The sequence below is a fragment of the Aegilops tauschii genome, chromosome 1 (assembly GCF_002575655.3).
Source record: "Aegilops tauschii subsp. strangulata cultivar AL8/78 chromosome 1, Aet v6.0, whole genome shotgun sequence".
NCBI lineage: Eukaryota > Viridiplantae > Streptophyta > Magnoliopsida > Poales > Poaceae > Aegilops > Aegilops tauschii.
This window is the reverse complement of record NC_053035.3, coordinates 267362893-267386294: the sequence shown is the minus strand read 5'-3', so window position 1 is coordinate 267386294 and position 23402 is coordinate 267362893. Positions and strand designations below refer to the sequence as shown.

Genomic DNA, 23402 nt, shown 5'->3' with positions numbered 1-23402 from the left:
GGATCGAGACTGGGATTTGTCACTCCGTGTGACGGAGAGGTATCTCTGGGCCCACTCGGTAATGCATCATCATAATGAGCTCAATGTGACTAAGGCGTTAGTCACGGGATCATGCATTGCGGTACGAGTAAAGAGACTTGCCCGTAACGAGATTGAACTAGGTATTGGGATACCGACGATCGAATCACGGGCAAGTAACATACCGATTGACAAAGGGAATTGCATACGGGATTGATTGAATCCTCGACACCGTGGTTCATCCGATGAGATCATCGTGGAACATGTGGGAGCCAACATGGGTATCCAGATCCCGCTGTTGGTTATTGACCGGAGAGGCGTCTCGGTCATGTCTGCATGTCTCCCGAACCCGTAGGGTCTACACACTTAAGGTCCGGTGACGCTAGGGTTGTAGAGATATATGTATGCGGAAACCGAAAGTTGTTCGGAGTCCCGGATGAGATCCCGGACGTCACGGGAGGTTCCGGAATGGTCCGGAGGTGAAGAATTATATATAGGAAGTCAAGTTTCGGCCACCGGGAAAGTTTCGGGGGTTACCGGTATTGTACCGGGACCACCGGAAGGGTCCCCGGGGTCCACCGGGTGGGGCCACCTATCCCGGAGGGCCCCGTGGGCTGAAAGTGGAAGGGAACCAGCCCTTAGTGGGCTGGGGCGCCCCCCTTGGGCCTCCCCCCATGCGCCTAGGGTTGGGAACCCTAGGGGGGAGCTTCCCCCTTGCCTTGGGGGGCAAGGCACCCCTTCCCCCCCACTTGGCCGCCGCCCCCCTTTGGATCTCATCTCCAGGGCCGGCGCCCCCCAGGGGGCCTATATAAAGGGGGGGAGGGCAGCAACCTACAGCCTTGGGCGCCTCCCTCCTCCCCTGCAACACCGCTCTCTCTCTCTCGCAGAAGCTCGGCGAAGCCCTGCCGGAGACCCGCTACATCCACCACCACGCCGTCGTGCTGTTGGATCTCCATCAACCTCTCCTTCCCCCTTGCTGGATCAAGAAGGAGGAGACGTCGCTGCACCGTACGTGTGTTGAACGCGGAGGTGCCGTCCGTTCGGCACTCGGTCATCGGTGATTTGGATCACGGCGAGTACGACTCCGTCATCCACGTTCATTGGAACGCTCCGCTCGCGATCTACAAGGGTATGTAGATGCACTCCCTTCCCCTCGTTGCTAGTATACTCCATAGATGCATCTTGGTGAGCGTAGGAAAAATTTTAAATTATGCTACGATTCCCAACAATTGCATTGTTACAAACTGATCGACCACCTCCAACTTAGTCTCTAAGATACACATGATGGCAGTATGAATTGAATCTACAAACTCCCTAAGTGCTTTCCGTTTCGCGGGGCTATTTAGTCCCCTAACGTTCCAGCACACCATCTCCATTGCATTGTACGACATAGGAAAGGAGAGCCTCCCATGTCCGTAACCGCCAACTCCTCTATGCTATTGCCATCGCGTCGCTCTCCACTTCACCTCCCATATTGAAAGGGATAGCCTTGCCAAAAATGGCCGCAATTGCCCTAAGTTGCTGCTCCTGCAGAGGCGAGTCAAACACCTGTCTCAGTTGCCCGAGAGCATCCTCAGAGACCGCTAAATCCTCGCAATCAAAGCCCAGGGTCTTCAACAGAACAGTCTCCGCAGCCGATGCTTTAGACTTGCGCGGACCTCCCACCCCCAGCGATCTGGTGGTACGCCGAGGTGTGAATGGATCCTGTCCAGGTTTCACTCCCCTGAGTCCCTCAAACTCCTTGAGTGGTGGTGGGGCTAATTTCTTGAGCAGACCAGCACAAAAATTCTTGATGTTGTTTACCGCAAGTTCCTCCTTGTAGGATAAACGTGCCTCCGTAGCATTCAACTCCAGCACATTGTTCCGGGCAGCAGGCTCCGAGCTAATCAGCGCCAAATCATCGCATGCAGCGTACGTAGTCACGTCGCCAACAGAGCCATCCCTCCCCACATCTGGATGCATGGCCCCAGGAATCGAGGTGGGGGCAACCTCGACCTCACTCATTGGCTGTCCACCCGCAGAGCCATGCAACAGATCCGCGGCCGGGGCCCAGCCGTTGGACTGGTCGTGTCCCATCACAACTATCTGATGGGCAGGGATAATCTGCGGCTCCATCTCCTGTGCCACCGCCAGCGGTGGGGGATCCCGCGGGGAGTCCGGCAGCACCGGATCCAGGCTGGCTGGTTGCACATCACCCGGTCCCACCTCGTGTTCCGTCCGCGTGGGAACCACCAAATCATCCTCGACTGCGGCCGTGTCCACATGCTGCACCTTCCTCTCAGGCGCCTTCTGATTGGTGGCCTTCTCCTGCCTTGCCACCTCAGAACCCAGCACCAACGTACCCTGCTGCTGAACCACTGCCCGAACCTGATTCGTTGCAAAAGCCGATCTGTCTGGCGCCTCGATCTCCTCACCACCCTTTGCCAACGGATCCGATGCAGCCAATTCGCCAGCTGTCTCCCTCCTGGTGGCTAGTGATCCCAACTGGGTCCTCGCCAAATTTGAATGCCTCGGGATCTCCTCGGTCGTGGTCGCAAAGTTATCCCCCTGGCCCACCAAGCCTGAGCGCTGGCCTGCGCCCATGTGCGGAAGCCTCCAATCGGAGGGCCCCACCCTGCCTTCCAGAACGGCCCGGTAGGATCTTCCCGTCCTTCCACCGGCGCCACCGTTCGCCGGACCAGGCTGCTCGCGACCAGAGCCTCTAGCGTCCCTCACACCACGCGACCAAGGCTGAACCACCCAATCACCGCCGAACTGCGAGCCACGAGAACTGTCTGGCAATCCACTCTGACCGCTCCCATCGTTAGAATCCGACCTACCTCTCCAAAGCTCCGGCGGCGAGAAGTCACGCAGCCGCCCAATATGCACCAAAGCGGGGTACTCCAGGAGCTGGCGAAAAGCAGGCGCCCGCGCCGCCGGATCGTGCGTCGTCCCCACCGGCTCCGGCACCCAGAGTCTACGAAAAACCGGCACCTCGTCAGGGTCTACGCACCAAGCTCTCAGCTTGAAGAGCGACAGATCCTCCCTGCTCGCCGTCTCTGGTGCCAGACTCTCAATCAGACATGCGCTGCCCAGGATCTCTGCCGCCGTGCTTTGCGACCACACATGTGATGGCACACCTTCAATCATCACGTCAACCTGAACTCTCATCAACCGAGAAGTAGCCTGCACCTGCCTAAGCCAGGGCTTGATGAACAGCTTGATTCCCTGGTGCTCAATCGACGGAACAGCTAACGCCAAGTTCCTGAACTGGTGCGCCGCGAAGACAACCAGGAAATCCTCCGGGTGGAATTTGTGGACAGAAAACTGGAATCTTGGAATGCCCAACTGAGCTGCAACCGCCACCGCTGCATCCTCACATGACACCGGCGGCCTCGCCCCGCCCACGTACATCACCACCGCGAGCTGCAGCCTGCGCTCGAGATCGTCCATGTCCTCCGACCTCTGCAGCACACAGATCTCCAAGGAAGACGGCTAGGGCGCCGCCCCCCAGGCCATCGAGGCGAGATTGGGCGCAACTGGCGAGAGTGGCACCGTCGGTGCGCTCTGCCTAGGCTCCAACAATCTCTGCCGGATAGCAGGAGGCGGACGCGGAGTCGGCTCCCTCCGCGCGACCCTGGCAATGACAATGCGCCGGAGCTCAACCGCAGAGATGGGGCTGCGCGGCTCCAGACACTGAGAGGAGACGTGGCCGGCGCCACCACATCGGATGCAAAGCGGGGGGTTGCTGCAGTCTTGACGCCGGTGGCCCTCCTCGAAGCACCTGAAGCATAGCCCGTGGAGGTCCGTCGGGATGAACCGCAACTCCGAGGACAGGGGCGACCCGGTTGTAGTTCTTCCTGTGTATATCGTGCTTCACCTTTCTCCGGTTGATATATTCAAGACATAAAACAATGTCGTAGGGTTAGGCCGTATCATGAGAACATAAGTGTTTACCCGCGTCACCACCCATAGCTAAGTACGAATCTGCTAGTATTCCTGTAAAAAATCAGTGCAACCCATGCCCCCTCGGACACAATGTGCTCTGATTTTCGCTTGTGCGCACTAATGATGATTTTCTAATGAGCAATCTCTTGGTTTGTTGAATTATATTGCTAGCAAATATTTGTACTATCACTAGCTATTCAAGCATACGGAACGATTATAGAATGTATGTATCACAGAATTTCAAAATGATCCTTACTACTCAATATGTAACAAAGGTGTTGATGGAATTAGTAGACATTGTTGTACAATTAAATTGTTATTTTGTTGCGGGAGTTATATAACCGAGTTTGACAAGAAACGAAAACTACAAGTAACAGTAGTTTTTTTTTTAAACGGGCCAAGTAACAGTAGAATCAACGGAGAACATCATGCCAGGCAAAGAACCGCCATGTTACAATCTGTTTTTTATTGGGATATTGTTCTACTCAAAGAATTCAACAGAAAATTTCATAAATCACAATACGTTACGCCGTATTCTTGTGTATTTTTTCGTATTCTTGTGTATATAGACTAGTACAGTCCTAGATAGAGAAGCGAAAAGCGATGAGCGCAGCACTCCGTTCCGTTCCGTTCCGTGAAGGAAGAGGAGACGTCACGTCACCACCGAGTCGTCTCTTTGCTCGCTCTCGCGACCAATCCAACTCGAGAGTCGAGACTACTCTTCGCATCTCCTCTTCCTCTCAAGTCCTAACTACCTAACCGCCCCCAAATCCCCAAACCCTAGCTCTGCCCCACCCCCGCCCCCAACCCGCAGCCGGCCGCCATGGCCGAGACCGTCGACGACAAGCTCGCCTACTTCCAGGCCGTCACAGGCATCTCCGACCCCGACCTCTGCACCGAGATTCTCGTGGCCAACAACTGGGACCTCCAGCTTGCCGTCTCCTCCATCACCGGCGACCCCTCCTCGCCCGAGCCGTCCACTTACGGCCCGCCGCCCCCGCCTCCGCTGGAATCCGATTCCATCGCCTACCAACCCCCCGCCCCGGCTCCGCAGCAGCAGCAGCCCGGGATCGCGTGGAGGCTAGTGACGCTCCCCTTCTACGTGGTTTCCGGTGGGGTCGGCCTCGTCACCGGTTCCATCCGTCTCGGTTTCTGGGTCGCAAGCGGCGTGCTGTCCCGATCCCTCTCCCTCCTCGGCCTTGCGCAGGGCGGCGGTGACCGCTTGCTTGAGCTGCCCCCGTCCGCCGCGGAGGCGGTTGACTTCCTGGCCGAGTTCGAGCACGAGTTTGGGGCTGGCCGTGGCCCGCGCTTCGTTGCTGAGGGATTTGCTGACGCGTTGCAGCGTGCACAGCGTGAGTACAAGCTTCTCTTTGTGTACCTCCACTCCCCTGACCACCCGGATACCCCAGCATTCTGCGGTGGCTGCCTCTGCTCCGAGCCGGTGGCCGCCTTCATAGATGAGAACTTCGTTGCATGGGGTGGTAGCATCAGAAGGACTGAAGGGTTCAAGATGAGCAACAGCCTGAACGCATCACGCTTCCCGTTTTGTGCGCTAGTCATGGCATCTACGAACCAGAGAATTGTGCTGTTGCAGCAGGTATAGTGTTGTTGTGCTCATCAATTATTTTTCTTCTAAGATCCAGTTTCCTTGCTGCTTGGATTCTGGGTTTCAGAGTTTGTTAATTAGCACATGGATTATACTGCAGGTGTTTGGGGATCGATATAACTTTGTATTATTAGATAAGCTTAACCGAGTATGCGGGTTACTTGCAATTAGATAAGCTTAGCTGAGTATGCGGGTTACTTGCAGGGGCTATGTAAAAGGAGTTTGCGATTCTTTAGTTACGATGTTTCATTCATTATGATGTGTTCATGCAGTTGGTTAGAACAATAGTTACAGATCTGTGGCTGTGTGAGTTAGTTAAGCCTATTGCTATGCCCTTGTGCTGATAGACTAATAGCTGGTTATAGTAAGGTTGGCCTACCTTCAGAATATAATTGCATCACTTATTGAGCTTAGTTGTCCTGGAGATGTATATGTGCTGTTGTAGAGAAAATCTTTTATCCTACACTGTTTGTGATGTACTATGTGTGAACACTATGAAGTAATCAAAAACCATGATATCTTTCACAAATTATTTTTATCAACCTTCCTCTATTGTCTAATTGTCTCTATTTGTTATCTGTATTGGAATTTAAAGTTGAGTTGAGAGGTGAGATTAAATAGTGCAGTTTTAGTAATAATTAGCATTCACTTGTTTTACTGCAATGATACATCAATTGGAATTTTAGGAGTTCTTTTTTAGTTCTTATACTCAGTTTTCAATTCCAGTCCCAAACACTTGAAATGTTCTCCCTTGGGATTACACATTCCTGGTCCTGAATATCTTGAGATCTTGTAGTCCTATAACGAACAACTAAACCTGTCATTCCCATTCCTGTTAACCAATTTGAATGAATCTAACATACCATAGGGTACTGGATGCATTTACACGATTCCTCTATAAACCTTTATACTTGAATTTCGTGCTACTCTAATGAACTTGAGCAAAAACTGCTCATGATATTGGAAAATTAGTTTGGTACTTCTTTGCAAGATTCAAACGAGATGGTGCAGTTGTGGGACTTTATTTCTGAAGATACAGGAATTTGCTTTGTTCCTCCCCAAGATATTTTTATCAATCCAGATCCCAGGACTCACAAAAAAAATCCAGAAAAGGCTACTGGGGGTTTTCTTAACTAAATTGTTCTTTGAAAGAATAAAGTTTGTCTCATGGTCCAGGATCTCACCTCATTTTGCTTTCAAACATCACGACTTGCGCACATTCACAGGTCCTTCATGTAGATAATTAATTGCTCACGTACACTGCGTCTGATTGCGTCCAATTACTACCAGCAATTGATGCATTCTCTTCTACTCCATCCGTACCAAAATATAAGACGTTTTTGCAGTCTAAATTGAACTGCAAAAACGTCTTATGTTTTGGTACAGAGATAGTAGATGGCTGTGTATGTAGATGACGAAAAAATCAGGAAATTTCACTTGTCAATTGTTGGTTATATTATAAGCTACTGCGTGAAATATTTGCATTATGATTTCTTAAAATTTTGTATACATCGTCTCTATTCTCATTTTAGTAACATAGAAATCAAGCATGATCATATAGTAATTTAACTGTCTGATCTGATTATGCACTTTCTACTCATGGGTGATGCTAAAGTGGTTGTTAATACTAATATGCTTTGTTCTTGTATTTTAAAATGTATGATTCCAGCTAAGTTGCACGGATACAACAATACAGATACCACAATACCATGATATGGCGATTTTTTAAATACGCAGATACGGCTAATAAATATTTAAAATATGTAGATATTGATGATTTGCACATGGGAACGGGAAAAACGATAATTCAGGGGCATCCTTATTATTGATAATTGTTATGATGTTGCTTGCTCCTCCAGTACATGGGCAGCATGGCTGATTTTGGCTAGTAAACCCCATTGTTTCTAAGCCCACCAAGCACACTAGCCTACTCAGCCCAGGTAGCCCAATAAGGCACTACCGCAATAGTAAAATCCCATCACCCATTGCCTTTGTAAAATCAGATGCCCTCTGCAGCATAGAAATGAGCAGAGGCAACCACTCATGGAGAAGCGGAGTAGGGAGAAGGAAAGTGGAATCACACCTGGGCAGCTGGGTGAGATGGAGCAGGTGGACGGTGGTGCTCTAACTCCGGCACAGAGGGAGGTGTGTTGTACCGGTGGCGCTCAGATCTGGGGTGAGAGCGCAGGGCGGTTGGAGCGTCAGCGGCCAACGGCCGCTCATCTCTTTCTCTAGGTTGGCGTTGAGCAGTGGTAGATTTTTGGCTTTCGTTGCCGGCGTGGGTAGGGCGCTCAGATATGGGCCGGGGCCTTACCGGTGGAGGCGCATCGAGGGGAGAATAATGCCTGCTGCGCTGTGCTGTGCGAGGGCTTTTGTACTAGAGTGTTAGGTTTCCTCCGTATCCCACGTTTATCACCAGGTATCTCCACCATATTCTATTTATTTTAATCTTTATGGAAAATGGAAAATGACCCGATACGTTTCAAGGGGTATCCGGACGTTTAGAACCCCCTGTATGCTGATTTTGTGCCGTATCCGCGTACCATAGGATTCCAGAGTGAAATGTTGTGATATATTCTTACTCTTTTTCCTTGCCTGCTTTTGTACATCATGTGTGATAGTACCACTGGATCTGAGATTGTAGATAGATTGCTTACTTTACCTGATAGTAAAGTGAAATGATGCATCTTCGAAAGAATAGTGGTCGTTTGGATTTAGAACTGGCCACTATGTTTCTTATATCGGCCTATTAAAGCGTTAGACTGTTGTTTAATTGCTTCTTTAACACTTTGTACAATTCGTCAGTTTTGCTCATGCATTTTCTTCCGATCTTCCAAAGGTTGAGGGGCCCAAATCACCTGAAGAGATGATAACAATTCTTCAAAGAGTTGTTGAAGAATGCACTACGTCCCTTGTTGCTGCCAGGATTGAAGCTGAAGAAAGACTAAACAATCAACGTTTGCGTGAGGAACAAGATGCTGCTTACAGAGCTGCACTTGAAGCTGATCAGGTACGTTAAGCTATATATGACTTATGGATCCTTCTATAGTTTTTATTGTTTGTGCTTTGGTTGTAGAAGAGTATCCATTCCTGTCTAATGGTAAGAAAGGAAGGTAGGTCAGATGTTGTAATAACTCCTTGGTTTTCCTTCTGTAAAAAGCACCGTGCCTCATAAGGATCACATTTGTGCATTCACAGTAAGTGCGTCGTTTAAGGTGTGATTCAAGCAGTGCACACACATGCCACTATATTTTCTCCTAGTGTTGGAATGTTTTCATGATAGCACTGATTTAATCACACAATTATGACCAGGCCAGGGAACGCCAGATGAGAGAGGAACAAGAAAGAATTGAAAGAGAGGCCGCGGAGGCTGAGAGGAAGCGTATAGAAGATGAGGAAGCACAAGCCAGGGCAGTCCAAGAAGCAGCTGAAAAGGAAGCTGCTCTTGCAAGGAGACGGCAAGAGAAGGCAATGGCTCTTGGCGCTGAGCCTGAGAAAGGGCCTGACGTTACTCGAGTATGTTTAACGCTCTTTGCACGCTATCAACAACCTTTTGCCTATTCTTACTCTAGTATAACATGTGCAGAACCACATCTTTCTGCTTTTCAAGCATTTTTCTTCTTTTGTTGATCACCAAATATCAGTGTAGTACCTTATGCTGCATTTTTCTTCCTAATTTGTTACTTATTACTCCCTCCGTTCCATAATACTTGTCGTGGTTTCAGTTCAAATTTGAACTAAAACCATGACAAGCTTATGGAACCATGACAAGCATTATGGAACGGAGGGTGTAACTTTTTAAGGGGCTAGATAGGGACACATCGTTCCTGAATTTTATATTATCTGTGTACACATGACCTGCATTATCTGAACATGAGGTATATGTTGTCACTTGATAGTAGTAGTAGTAGTAGTAGTAGCGTCATAATTTGGTCACAGGTCTTTGAACTAACTCCAAGCCATGCTCACAATTCTGCAGGTTCTTATAAGATTTCCAACTGGAGAGCGCAAAGAAAGGAGATTCCACAGTTCCGCCACCATTACCTCGATATATGACTATGTTGATTCTTTGGATTGCTTGAAAGCGGAAAAGTACAGCCTAGTTTCTAATTTTCCACGGGTAACATACGGTCCTGAAAAGAACTCCCAAACGCTGGTGGAAGCAGGTTTGCACCCACAAGCAAGCCTATTTATCGAGATAGAACAATGAATGTCCTCAATTTTCTAAGTTATATGTACTGAAACTTGCAAGTATAGGTGCTCCTTTTTTACTCTATTTGACAAACAGTGGGGACTTCCAGCTGTACGGCAATATACTTGACTTTTGTGCAAATGCTGCTTTTGTGGTTCACATTCGTTAATAAATTCACCTTCTGCCGGATCAGTTGACTGCTGCAATGTTTCATACTGTATTGTTAGCTATGTTTCTGTGGTTGTGTTCTTGAATCTCAAGTATTGTTGTATGATGTAAATACATGGTGTTTGTGATAACATCACAAGAAACCTTGCGAAAAACATGTCAGTAATCGAGCGATGAGATTTGTGATTTTGTCAGTAATTTTGCGGATCTGTGCTGAGAGGTTGAACGGTTGAAAGTTTTTGCACTTGTGCTTTAGCAAACGGTTGTGCTGCTCTAGTGATGGATGAAGACTAATAAACGGTTGTGCTGCTCTAGTGATGAATGAAGACTTTTTTTTTGAAAGGATGAATGAGGACTATTAAACGGTTGTGCTGCTCCAGTAATGAAGACCACGAATAATGCATCTGGAGGGTCAACAAATTCTTGTTTTTGTACAAATGTACACATTCATGTTTTTATTTGCATGTAAATCTTCATTGGCAATTATGTTGCGTCCAATGCAAAAACTAAAAATTCGGTGCACTAAAAGGCTGTTCTTTAGGAGCTAAACTATTCTGTACGCCAGCGCAAGAAATATTTCTTTTATGTGAAAATTAAAGACACACGAAAGATGTGTACAGCCGTATATGTTTTTATTCCGCAAAAAAAAGTTGTATTTGTTTTTGACCTTCTCAGACATTCTTAGGTGGCAGTTTCAAGTTACCCGCTGCTCCCGGAAACTCGAAAGATGTGTCTTTTTTAGACATATTTGAAACTTAGCCACAATCTAGAGACAATCAAGGACCACCTTACTGTTGCCGTCGGAAAGAGGAGAGACACCAACATGCCCATGACAAAAGAAATGCCACAGGAGACAAAGCTGCGTTGTGTGTCAATGAAGCAGGCCGCCATGTGGCCTGAGACCTTGTGGCTTGTTGACCGGGATCATCTCTATGCTTTTCGGTCCGCGGCTCGACCGAACTCATCCAACAACGCCAGAGAGAAGACTCGAAGCCGCCTTCTTGCATCCGCCTAACATTTGTTGAATCGGCTGTCCTCCAGATCAGGTCGCCGCCACCGCACTCGAAGGAGAAAGCATCAGCGCATCCGAAACATAGCCATCAATCCTACTGCAACCCTGGAGCAAATGTCGCCGCTACGGCAGAATTGAAGCACGAAGGGCCTCCACAAAGTCGTCGTCGACGTTGCACCGACCAAGGTTGACCACCAAACCTATCTAATCCACATGATGAATTTCTCTTACTGCTTGGTTCCGCATTGGATTTTGAAAACTTTTGTTTAGAAAGTGGTGTCACGACCGTGGGGATCAAATGGATGGTTCAGGAAAGTCTAGTGAAGCGGCACGGTCTGTCAACAACAGATGGAAGCACCGCGTCGGAGAAGGATCAGAAGACAATTTATTCATAGCCGCCGTGAACGCCACGCGAGCAGCAGCCATGGCCGGCAGAAACACTAAGCAACCTAGCCTAAATTACTGCTACACACGCCGCACGCGGGGTCCGGCGACCCTCCTCCCGCCGACGACCGGAGGTCGTCGGGGAGGCTTGCACATGTGATCTGTTGGAAGAAATGACGGCTAATGCGGTCTCGTAACCTTCACTCTTCACTCCGTTTCATCGTGAGCACGCTCTTCCCGTCAAAAAGAAAAAGAAAAACAAGAACGGTGAGGACGCCCGCCCAGACTGAGGATGAGGCCGGCGGCCGGAGATGATCCCGGATCAGCGGGGACGCGGACTCCGGCGTCGTCGGTCGGGGAGGCGTCCAGTGGAAGGTGGACTCGCTCCAGAGGAAGATTGCTGGCGGCGGAGAACAGTGGCCCGGCGCAGTCAGTCGAAGATTCTCGAGGCGATCGGCGGAGGGAGGAGGGTTTCAGTGCGAGGAAGAAGCGGGCGGCAGCGGGCAGTGAAAGGATGCTGTCCGCGGAGGAAGTCGCCTTAGCCGCCCGGCCGCTCCCTCCCCCGGAGCCTCCCTTCCCCAAATCTGGCCGACATGATGATGTGGTGGCTTGGAGTGAAGACCTAATGTAGCTCGGAGATGAAGGTGACCTCTATTAACATTCTCTTACTTGTTGCTCGCAGCAACTAAGCACAATACTTTTAATTTGCACCTTGTTGCTAAAGCCATCCTGCTAACTACTGTTTAACTTTCTATTTTTCATTCTTCAGATAGTAGCCTTCTGACCCTTAGAGCGGTCAGGGGCACTAAATCCGTGAAATCTGCAATGAGCTTGGATGACAGAGACATGATCCTGGATGTGGCCTGCTCTGTTGTGAATGTATCAGCCACCGAGCCTGGTAAATTCGAGAAAACCATTAGTGTGATTCTTCCGGCTGATTCTTCCTACCGCTGATAATGCCCATCTCCTTGTTTGCAGATGGAAATGTGGTTGTATACTGCACCGGCATCATCACCGAGTATGACGAGGTCGGTAAGTGCGCAAAAGTCTTGTCTTCTTCTAGCATCATGTGCAGCGAGGAGGGCAAGCTGCGAGACCCAAATCAGAAGGTAAAAAATTGCACCTCTTGTTTCATTCGTTTTTTTTCCTTCCTATGTTCTGTTGTAAACCAAATCATTCAGTTCTACCCAACAGATCAGAGGAGCTCACTTTTTAGTTTCTTAGTATGGTAACCATGTGCTGCTAGTACATAGCAATAGTGGAATATGTAAAGATATATGTTGATCTAAAGGTAGTTCCGTTTCTCGAACATGAGCATCAAAGGTATTTCTGTTTCTCGAACATGAGCATCAAGCATGGCTTTTGTCCGCCTCATGGTAACTACCGGCGTCTTGCTCTCACTTCTTCTCTGCAACCGCATCTTCTTCTATGTCACCTCTATGCCGCCGCTTCGCTCCTCTCTAAGTCGCTTCTAATTGCATGTTGTCATCTTCTCCAAAGTCAGTGAATCACATGCGTTGTTGCTGACTCATTACACGCCTCACCTTCATATGCTAAATAAGAGGTAGACATTCAGCATTCATCTCCCGCAATCGACAGCAGCATCAACAGGTTTTCACGTGGTGACTTTGCTTCTGACGCCACTCCACAAGCAGCCATTGCCCATTGCGAGAGGCTTGAGCTCCAGCAGGTGTTGGCATCGCCTTATACCTTTTAAACAGGCCCCTAAACATGGAAGATGCCATACTAGTTCACATTGGATTAGTGACTATGGATTCTCTGATATCTTTCTGGATTTAAGCCTTATCACTGCACAAAATTATAGGGAGAAGCCTATATGTAGATTTTGAGAACTTAAACATCATAGGTTGAAATTTTTGACATCCTGGAAATAGCAGTTTGTACCATGTTTCAGATGTATAGTTCCAGTGCTTTCTGGTCCTTTAGATCTCAGTTTTTTGCTCACCCAACTGTCTAACATAGAGAATTGATAATTTTATTACACCGGCATCCAGATATATATGTTTAAGTTTCGAATGGAAATGACTTTTGCTATTTAGACTTTACTCACTTCTATGGAAATGTTTTTCGAAACACCTCTTGGCTATTAACTAATTTCACAAGCACCTCCTTTTTTGCACAAAAGCACCTCCTAGCAGTAGCCTGAAAGCTTCCTCGCTTTTGGATCCAACATCCTTCACAGAAATATTTTTCTGGCTGCATCATAAGTAGCACAATACTTATATATTCAGAAACATCCATAGGATGAACCAACAACACCATGAGATGGGTACAATACTAATATCGGAAACATCCATAGGATGAACGAAGGACAACATGAGATTGGTGTGTGCACAAAATAAAGGTAAATGCACGATTTTTAAGCCACAATATTTACTCATGCGACAATTAGAAATAACATAATTCGCCGTGTTTTCTGATATGTGAGCTCTACTCTAGCATATGGTCAAAATATCATACAAAACTTGCAGTAAATTCTCCGAATCAACTCGCATAGCAGGATCAGTTTCTGAAGAAAGCAAATCAGGATTTCCGAAAATTTGAAGGACACGATCCAAGACCCATGCTGCGGTTTCTAACAAACTACTTAACAAGACAATATTTTATTACAATCTCTGTCACATCAAGCATCAAACATGTTAGCTCCAAGTTCCTTCCTAAGCATAGCATATATTTTCCATACACAGCTAAATAACGTGCTGCTTAGCATTTCCAAGGATACACAAGGTGATAGTTGATATACCATCACAAGAGTGCAGACACGAATAAAAGGAAGGCATCATGTAACATCCAAGTAAAAAAATGCCTTATATGAAAATTCAAGGCTCCCAATACAAAGAGGTGGCTCTCAAATGATTTTTTCTTTGTTGTTTGTTATGAAGTTTAGTTCAAGTAACAATATTACTCTGTCTTATCTAACGAGAATTTCTTCTTTTAGGTATCAGTTCACCTGTCAAATGACACTGTTGTGGAGGCACGTGTGTTGTTTTTCAATGACCACTATGGCGTTTCTTTTCTGGATATCAACACGGAGTTTCCTTTGGTGCCGGCTACTTTGGGCTCTAAACCATACTATGGACAAAATGTGTTTGTCTTAGATAGAGATGATGAGTATGCTTTGGTTGTTAGCCACGGTTCGATTCTGTATTTGGAGAAACCTTTATTTGAAAGGAACCACTACATGTTTGCCAGCTATAATAGCTCTTTGGTAAAAAAATGTATTCTGATGTTTCGTATGCTTGTTATATCATCATGCCGAACTCATGTTTAACCTTGTTCTATTTTTTATGCAGACTTGCATATGTGGGCCGGTAATTGACAATAATGGCGAGGTTATAGGGCTGATTACTTCACATCTCCCACAATCAGCCATTTTATCTATCTCCATAGTGAAAAAGTGCATCCAGATGTGGAATAAATTTGGGTATGTTCCTATATTTTATCGTTTATAACCAAACTATATCAAGGAGACTTTTAGTTAATGACTATTCCCATCCAGAATTATTTGGCTCTAGAATATCGATTAGTCTGTGGAACTGGCTTAATAGAGGTCCAGCAAGGAATCGTCCCCTGAGTCTTGGTTGGACTTATCCCGTCTAGAATAGGGAGACTCTGAATCTGTTTGAATTATTTGGTAGTCCTAGCAACCATGAATACCATAAGCATATTTGCCCATTTGACTAGGACATTAATAGGCTAGATACCTACTACAATTTGTGCAATATTGACCAGACCTCTGTGCAAGACTGGGATCCAACTAATTATAAGCCTATTGCCTAAGACTAGCACAAAACTATTGGTCCGACGCACTTCAAAATTGAGCAAAAATTGAATGGACAAACAGTTTAGAGCCTTTGCCTGCGGTTAATTGATCAAACTGGTGGTAACGTTAAGTTTGATCATTTGGAAGTGTCTGGATCTACAATTATTTGCTAGATAGGAGTACTAAAGAACCTGACTTGTTGCAGCCGCATTGCTCATCCTATTCATCACCTTGAGCTAAAGACTGCGGATGTTGGATACGGTTTACAGAGATGAGCTTCGGGCCCACCACAGTATCAAGAGTGGATTTATTGTAGCTCGGGTATCCTCAAGCACACACATGTCTTTTCCTTTTGACTATTCATAATTATGAAGTTTTTTCTACCAAATTTCTGCTATTTTTCAAAACCAGAACATAGTAGAGTTATAACTTTTAAATTTGCTTAGGTGTGTCATGACTCTACCGTTGAAAAGATTGGCCTCCGAAGAGGGGATGTGATTGACTTGGATCATCGTTCTACTGTAGTTGAGGTACTAACTTTCTAGCATTGTAGATAAAGTTAGTTTAGTTGTACCTACTACTTAGAGCTAATATGGTCAAACTGTGTGTTCTAGCTTGAAGAATTTCTTCTTGGTCTTGCTTGGGTCTTCTTGGAGAAGAAACTTGATTCGCATTCTACCATAGATGTCAAGGTATATTAGCAAAAGAAATAAAGTGTGAACTTGTGATAAAAAAATAACCAACAAGTTGTATGGCAATTTTTTGTTTGTTCGCAGATACGAGTTCATGATATTCGTGCAAAAACAAGTGTTTGCACTATTTTGCCTATGGGATTCAGCTTTGCTGTAGTGTGCTCATACTATTCATCAGGTAGGTGTCCCAACTTGCTTACCTGGGATAGTTTAGTAATTTAGATGAGAAAGTTTCTTCCTTTTTTTAATCCAAAATGACTCTATCCGGTTTTGCTATTGCTGATGCATACGAATTTACTCTGTTTATGTAGTCGCTACGTGCACAATGGTCAACATACACAGTTTGTTTCATTATTGTGTAAACTAGGCTTAAACAAATATTAACCATAAAATGCTTTACTTATTTGGGTTTGTGTATACTGCAGCCTCATTCCAGTCCGTGGGACCGTGACAATGTGAATTAGGGATCTCGTCATCACAAATATTAGCTTAGGTCGGTGTATGGTTCGTGGCTCTATGCTGGTCTCACTGTAAACATCATCTCAGGATACAGCAGTAGGCAGCACCGGCGGCACCTCAGTCTTTGCTAAAAATTAAGTTTTGCTCTACGCTTTTAGTTTTTTTTTGTTTCTTGCGGGTGACTATGCTTTTAGGTATCACTTGCCGCTAACTTGGTTGACTCATTGTGATGAGTGCTTCAAAAAACGTCTTATATTAAGTTACGGAGGGAGTATCTATGTTGAGCCAATCGATCAGTCTAAACTTTGAGCAGGCTTGAACACAACGCATGCTCATGGCTAGAGGTAGAGTAATAGCAGAAAAGTTATTGTAGTATTTGCCTATAAGCTTATTCAGAATACGAAAGCTACACAGGCATATGCTAAAGGGAGAGGAATCCATTTATTATTTATTTCTCAGCCTGGGCCCAACTATGTATAGAAATCTACGTATTATTGTCTGCATCGGCAACAAAGTTACGGTGCTAAATTTGGTGCAACCAATGCAGACATTGAACTGTATATCATGCAGCTTATAAGATACAGTGTATTGTAAAGTAACTTGAACTTCTTAGCGTGATTTACCCGACAAATTTGTAGCTGGGTGCATGATTGCAAAGCTGTCTCCTTCACGAAGAAGTTTCACCGCTACTCTGAAACATAAGAGACATGGAAAATCTAATACTCCTCTAATGTTATATTAAATCAGTGACAATTAATATAGATCGGAGGAAGTAACATCTTTTGATGTTTTGAAGAAGAAAATCTAATAGGGTCGCTTGATGTTGTGAAGAAAGCTCGGCTAAAGACACTAAAAATACTAATGAGAAAGAAGATGAGAGCCAGTTTGAGCAAACAAAGTCGAGTTTACTTGAAGCTTGAAGAATGGAGAAGAGGAGAAAGGAGCAAGGGCGAGTTTGCACAAACAGAGTCGAGTTTACTCGAAGCTTGAAGAATGGAGAAGAGGATAGGAAATAGTCCACTGCTTTTGAACGAATAGGAGGGCTGTTAAGCTAAACTCAACTCATTCAAAAGCAACGTTGGTTGTATGGTTTCATCAAAAGAACCTCAGATATGAAAACTGAAACCGAAGGGTATGTAGGTAGTTAGAGCATCTACACCCGGATATAGCAAATCTAACCCCCTAAGTGACCGGTCAACCCTCATATGGCCGTCCACAACAGGGTACCTCAAATTCGACCCCGCAAAACCATGGTATCTATGCAATGTGAGAAATTATCTACGTTGATCATTATACCGACATAGACAGACATAGATGACCACAGTTTAAACTAAATTCCATACAGACATATAAACACAGTTCATCATACCAAAAGATTTAGTTCATCGCCGGCAATATAGATAAAAACTAAATTAAATAAAACTAAACAGAGACGAAGCGCGATGTCGGGACCCAACGGTAACTGGGGAAGCCATCCGAAGCAGGCAGAGAAGGGCTCGGGGGGGGGGGGGGGGGGGGGGGCACAGTTGCGCGGACGCGATAGGACGACGCCGTAGTCTACACTGCGTCGCCGGATGACGGGGGACGACACGGGGACAGAGCTTCTGCTTCTGCCCTGTAGCCGCAACCGGCGCAATGCGATGCGGAGAGTGAGCTCCTACTCGTTGTCTACCTCCGCCTCGCGCAACAGCGACTCCTAGTTGACTGGGTAGTCGATGTCGGACGGTGTGCTGTTGGAGCTTGACTTTGGATCAGAATAGGAGGGAAGGGAAGAGGAGGAGACGAAGGGAGAGTGCAGTGAAGACAGGGAGTGTGGTTTGACTGCAGTCTAGGGTTCGCCCGGGTGGTAATATTTGTGGAGTCCGGGTGTGCCAGATTGGGCCGGTCTGATGCGGTGAACACGTCCGGGCCTCCTCATACCCGCCCCAGATTTGGGCTGGGTTATAGGAGTGCCGGTCTGCCAGACGTCTGCTGGTAGTTTTGGGAGGCCGGCTAGGTCACGTTTTTGTTGCCGGGCACTGATCGAGGCGTCTATCCGATCAGTTTGGGGAGCCAGGTTGTGGATGCCCTTATATTAACTCGTGTGAATGAGATCTATGGTGTTCAAGTAAGAATAATAGTAGAGCCAACTGCTAATTTTATTTCAGTAGTGTCATCTATAACTAATCTAGTAGTCAAAATGTATAGTTAGTTATATGCATGTGTGAGCAGAGCGTAGCTCAGATGGTTATGTTTTTTGTGGTGGAATCGACCTATCAGGATTCAAGTCCTAGACCTGCATCAGTGCTCATATTCTGATGACTTCGACAACCTTAAGTTATTGTGCCGGCTAGTATCTGCTTCTCTTTTCTTTTTCAACTCGGTAAAAATATAACATGTCAACTTTTGTAACCTGCTTACGTCACTTCTTATAGTTTCTCTAAACAGTTATGGACTAAGTATATATCTCAATTTCTCGCAAAAGAAAAGTATATATCACGACATGATTCACTAAAAATATGCTTTTGAAATATTGTCGAAAATAGTGTTAGAGCAACTCAAGAAACTCCCCTATCTCTAAAATAAATGTCGCGTAAAGTGTCCTTAACTTTATAGGATCCCGTAAAAGTGACCTTTCCTTCCCATTACGGGAAGCGGGAAGATCATCTTCTCGTATCTTTTTGACGGGCTAGCAATTGTTTGAAACTTCACTATGCACCCTTTAGAGAATCATGTAAAAATAACATTTCTTTCCATAGATACATGGGAAGATCATCTTCTCGTATCTTTTTGACGGGCTAGCAATAGTTTGAAACTTCATTGCGCACCTCGCAGAATGTTGCCGCACGGGTGCGCGCCGGTGCTATACAAACTGTTGTTAACCCCTTTCCACGACGGCATTTGGAACTGTCGCCTAGTGAGTGTGGGCGATAGGGGGGTCTTTCCCACACGACCCAGAAACTATCGGGGATATGCCCTCCTGGCACACACGCTCGGCAAAATGAGGTCGTGTGCGACCGGCGAGCGCTCAAATATGGAAATAAGTACAGTAGAGCTAAAAAATACAATTATACAGGCGAAATTTCTTCCCGGTCGCAAGTACATCCCACACAGTCAGTCCCCGCTAAATGTTTCCGTTCGTATGTACATCCCACACAGTCGCTCTAAGGAAAACGTTTCCATTCACAGGTACATCACACACAATTTTTCCCGTTAAATCGTTTGCGTTATTGAATGTATCACACACAGTCCGTAGAAAAAACGGTGTGGCAAAGGTTGTCCATCACACACAGTTTTTATATGGTAAACGTTTGCGCAAGGTGGCCTAACACAAACAGTTTTCAAGAGAAAGTCATGTGTGGTTATTCATTGATCCAAATAAACTGTGTGCGTTGCCTGAGGTCATCACCCACGGTATTTTTTTCAATAACCGTTTGCAATAGCAAAACCCAATTAGCAAGCTAATTCGTCATTAGCAGGCTAATTGCCCTATTATTAATAATCCATTTATTAATCTAATTGACATTCATATTAAGCATATAATATATTTAATTTCCATATTAAGGAAGCAGAACTTCATAATTGAAATATATCAGAGTACAACATGATATAGCTTCAGCACTCAGCTACCCCATTACACAACTGCACCAGCACCAAGTTTCACATGCAACATGTAGAACCTTTCAAAATTAGCATCGTAGACAGTATATAGACAGATGTATCTCATCTGGAAAACTGTTGAAGCGGAAGGCGAATATTGAGCCTTCATTCATGTTGAAGGTCTTTGCAACTTTAGGCCAGTGCCTGTGGATGATTGACCGTCCGTCCTTCGTCCTCTTCAGAAACACTTCAATATTGAACCGTGGGTGTTGTATGAAAACCTTCCTCGCCTCCTGACCATAGAGGTGGTTTGAGAGGTAATCATCAGTGAACTGCTTTGGAAAGGCCTGAAAACAAGGATGTGCATAAATATCTTCTCTATATTGGAAATTGGGTAAAGGAATAAAAAAAGGCAAGGTATAATAGTTAGTACCATCTTGTAGTGAACTGATGTCTTCTTCATTGTGCATACAAAGATCTTGTTGTTTTTTGTCGCTAATTTCTTTATCCTAACAATCTTTCTGAGTTTCTTGATTTGATTGGTATTCATGGACAACTCATTTCCCCATATGCAAAAAGGGTCGAACAGTGGGTCGAAACCTCTGACAGCAGGACCTACATGTGCAAGACCAAATTGTTAAAAACCAAAATATTAGAATGGTTCCTGCATTTGCACAATAATGTGCTATTAGACGACGAACCATGCACGTGCTAACCTCGATTGTAAATCTCAGTGCTTCTCATTGTTTCCCTGCAACACATATAAGGTAGTTAGTCATCAGGTTAAGTAAGGGTTCACATGCTATCAGTAAAATATGTTGATGAAAAATAAGCACATTGCAGATTCATCGGATTAATTCAAGCCATATGGAAAACCCATTTATCCAAACCAAGCATGATTAAGAATTAGGAAATATAGCACTTGTATATGTTTCTCATGTATTAAATATTAGACATATCACGTTGTGTACAAGGGCCACCGGCTAGAGTAGTATTCTGAACTTATCTGTAAGGAGGTTAGACTAGTTAGAGATATCTCTCTCTCTCTGTACCTTATCTCCACGCCTTGTAATCTTCTGGTTGTTAGACCAGGACTCTACCATGACTTGTACATCACACAAACTATCAATATATACATGCGGGTCTCCATGTTGAGGAGATTGAGACGCTTCCACAATTCTTACATGGTATACAGAGCAGGCCTTTTCCTTAGCATCTAGCTCATCTTCCTCCATCCGATTCAATCTCCAAACCACCACGCCCTAGCCATGTCCACCTCCACCGCATCCATCTCTTCTGGCCTCAACTACAACATCGCAGAACCTCTTACCCGGACGAACTACGTTCTCTGGCGAGCCCAAGCACGATCCCAGATACTGGGCGCTGGCTTGTTTGGCTACATCGATCAAACCATTGAGGAGCCTCCCAAAACAATCTCTACCAAAGACAAAGATGGCAAGGATCAGGTAATTCCCAATCCTGCCTACAACCCCTGGTTAGTCCAAGATCAACAAATCATAGCGTATCTTCTCCGCAATCTGTCCAAGGAGGTGCTGGTTCAAGTTGCCTCGCTTGAGTCATCACATGCGATCTGGACTGCGTTGGCAAACATGTTCTCTGCAGTTTCGTTGTCTCGAGTGAACAACATCAGATCGGCCCTCACAAACGCCCAGAAGGGGTCCAGTCGGCCTCCGCCTACTTCGGGCAGATGCGCGCCCTCTCCGACGAGCTCGCGGCGGCGGGCAAATCGCTCGGGGAGGGAGAGCTGATCTCCTTCATCGTCGCCGGGCTTGATATGGAGTATCAGCCAATCATATCTGCACTCGACGTCCGCACCGAGCCCATCACCATCGACGCACTCTTCTCGCTGGTGGCCAACTTCGATCAACGCGTTGAGATGTTCCATGGGAACGGCGCTGGTGGCTTCAAGTCATCGGCGAACGCTGCCTCCAGAGGTCGCTCCGGTGGCGGCAGAGGTGGCTACCGCAACCAGAACCAGAAGAACGGCGGTCGCGGCGGCTATCCTGGCGGCCGCGGTCCAAATCCTAACGACGGCGACTACCCTGGCGGTGGCGGAGGTGGCTACGGCGCTGGTGGCAGTGGCTACCCTGGCGCTGGCAGCGGCGGCTACAACAACGGTGGTGGCTCTGGTGGCTACTACTAGAACACCGGCGGAGGGTACCACGGTGGTGGTGGTGGTGGCCACTACTATCACCAGAACACGTCGGGCGGCAGCAACAGCTCTCGACGCCCCCCCGACAACAACAACAGGGGGCGCAACAACAACTTCCAGGGGTATGATGGATATGAAGGTAGATGTCAGATTTGTAAAAAAAAGGAACCATCTTGCCAAGGATTGTGATTGGCGTTATGCCGAAGATAACTCCCAAAAAAAGAAAGTTGCAGCTGTAGCTGACATGTCCTATGGTGTCGATACCAATTGGTATATGGACACGGGTGCCACAAATCACATCACTGGCGAGTTGGATAAGCTAACGATGCATGACAAATACCGTGGCCATGATCAAGTCTACACCGCAGCAAATGGTGCAGGTATGGAGATAAGTCATGTTGGTCATTCAGTTATCAGAACCCCACACAAAAATCTTGAAATCAATGAAATTTTGCATGTACCTAATGCCTCCAAAACCTTGTTATCTGTTCATCGCATTGCTCTTGATAACAATGTATTCCTAGAGTTTCACCCTTTCTTCTTTTTGATCAAGGATCAGGTCACGAAGAGAGTTCTCCATAAAGGTGTCTGTGTGGAAGGCCTCTATGCATTGCTTCCCCGGTACTGCCAGTACAATAAACAAGTGTATGGTGCCATCAAGCTCTCTGCTGAAAGATGGCACAATCGTTTAGGCCATCCTTCGGTTGCTACTATTCATCAAATTCTTAGTAAAAATAACCTCCCAGTTGTTGGTGAGAGAAATTCAGAAACCATTTGTGATTCATGTCAACGAGCAAAAAGTCATCAATTGCCTTATCCTGTGTCCACTAGTGTGTCTACAAAACCTCTACAACTTATCTTCTCTGATGTACGGGGTCCAACACCCACCTCTGTTGGTAGACATACTTATTGTGTGAGCTTTATTGATGATTTTAGCAAATATACTTGGATTTATCTTCTCAAAAAACGTTCTGACGTGTTCCAAGTATTTCACAATTTTCAAGGTCTTGTTGAGCGCAAGTTTGATAGCAAAATCATTGCCATGCAGTCAGACTGGGGCGGTGAGTATGAGAAACTGAATTCTTTTTTTCAAAAGATAGGTATCTCTCACCACGTATCATGCCCCCATGCACACCAACAGAATGGTTCTGCCGAACGCAAACACATACACATTGTTGAAGTGGGCCTATCCCTCCTAGCTGTTGCTTCCATGCCACTTAAATTTTGGGATGAAGCCTTCTTGACTGCCGTCCATCTCATAAACATGTGGCCTAGTCATACTATATCCAATGAAACTCCCATCGAACGTCTTCTCCATGTCACACCAGATTACACCACTCTTCGAGTCTTTGGTTGTGCTTGCTGGCCAAACCTTCGTCCTTATAACACTCGTAAACTCATGTTTCGC

General features: G+C 46.1%; 2 protein-coding genes across 2 annotated transcripts; both read left to right on the top strand.

Annotated features, from left to right (window-relative positions):
• The first annotated feature begins 4540 nt into the window (after window positions 1-4540).
• LOC109734421 (plant UBX domain-containing protein 10) lies at window positions 4541-9935 on the top strand. Its single transcript, XM_020293631.4, has 4 exons — window positions 4541-5542; window positions 8391-8561; window positions 8864-9067; window positions 9531-9935. Exons 1-4 carry the CDS (start codon window positions 4769-4771, stop codon window positions 9759-9761), a joined length of 1380 nt encoding a protein of 459 aa, XP_020149220.3. The 5' UTR covers window positions 4541-4768; the 3' UTR covers window positions 9762-9935.
• Window positions 9936-11284: 1349 nt separating this feature from the next.
• Window positions 11285-16847, top strand: LOC109734412 (uncharacterized). Its single transcript, XM_073496017.1, has 10 exons — window positions 11285-11951; window positions 12077-12205; window positions 12286-12416; window positions 14267-14536; window positions 14622-14752; window positions 15297-15412; window positions 15538-15621; window positions 15706-15783; window positions 15868-15961; window positions 16209-16847. Exons 2-6 carry the CDS (start codon window positions 12133-12135, stop codon window positions 15364-15366), a joined length of 675 nt encoding a protein of 224 aa, XP_073352118.1. The 5' UTR covers window positions 11285-11951; window positions 12077-12132; the 3' UTR covers window positions 15367-15412; window positions 15538-15621; window positions 15706-15783; window positions 15868-15961; window positions 16209-16847.
• Window positions 16848-23402: the final 6555 nt, after the last annotated feature.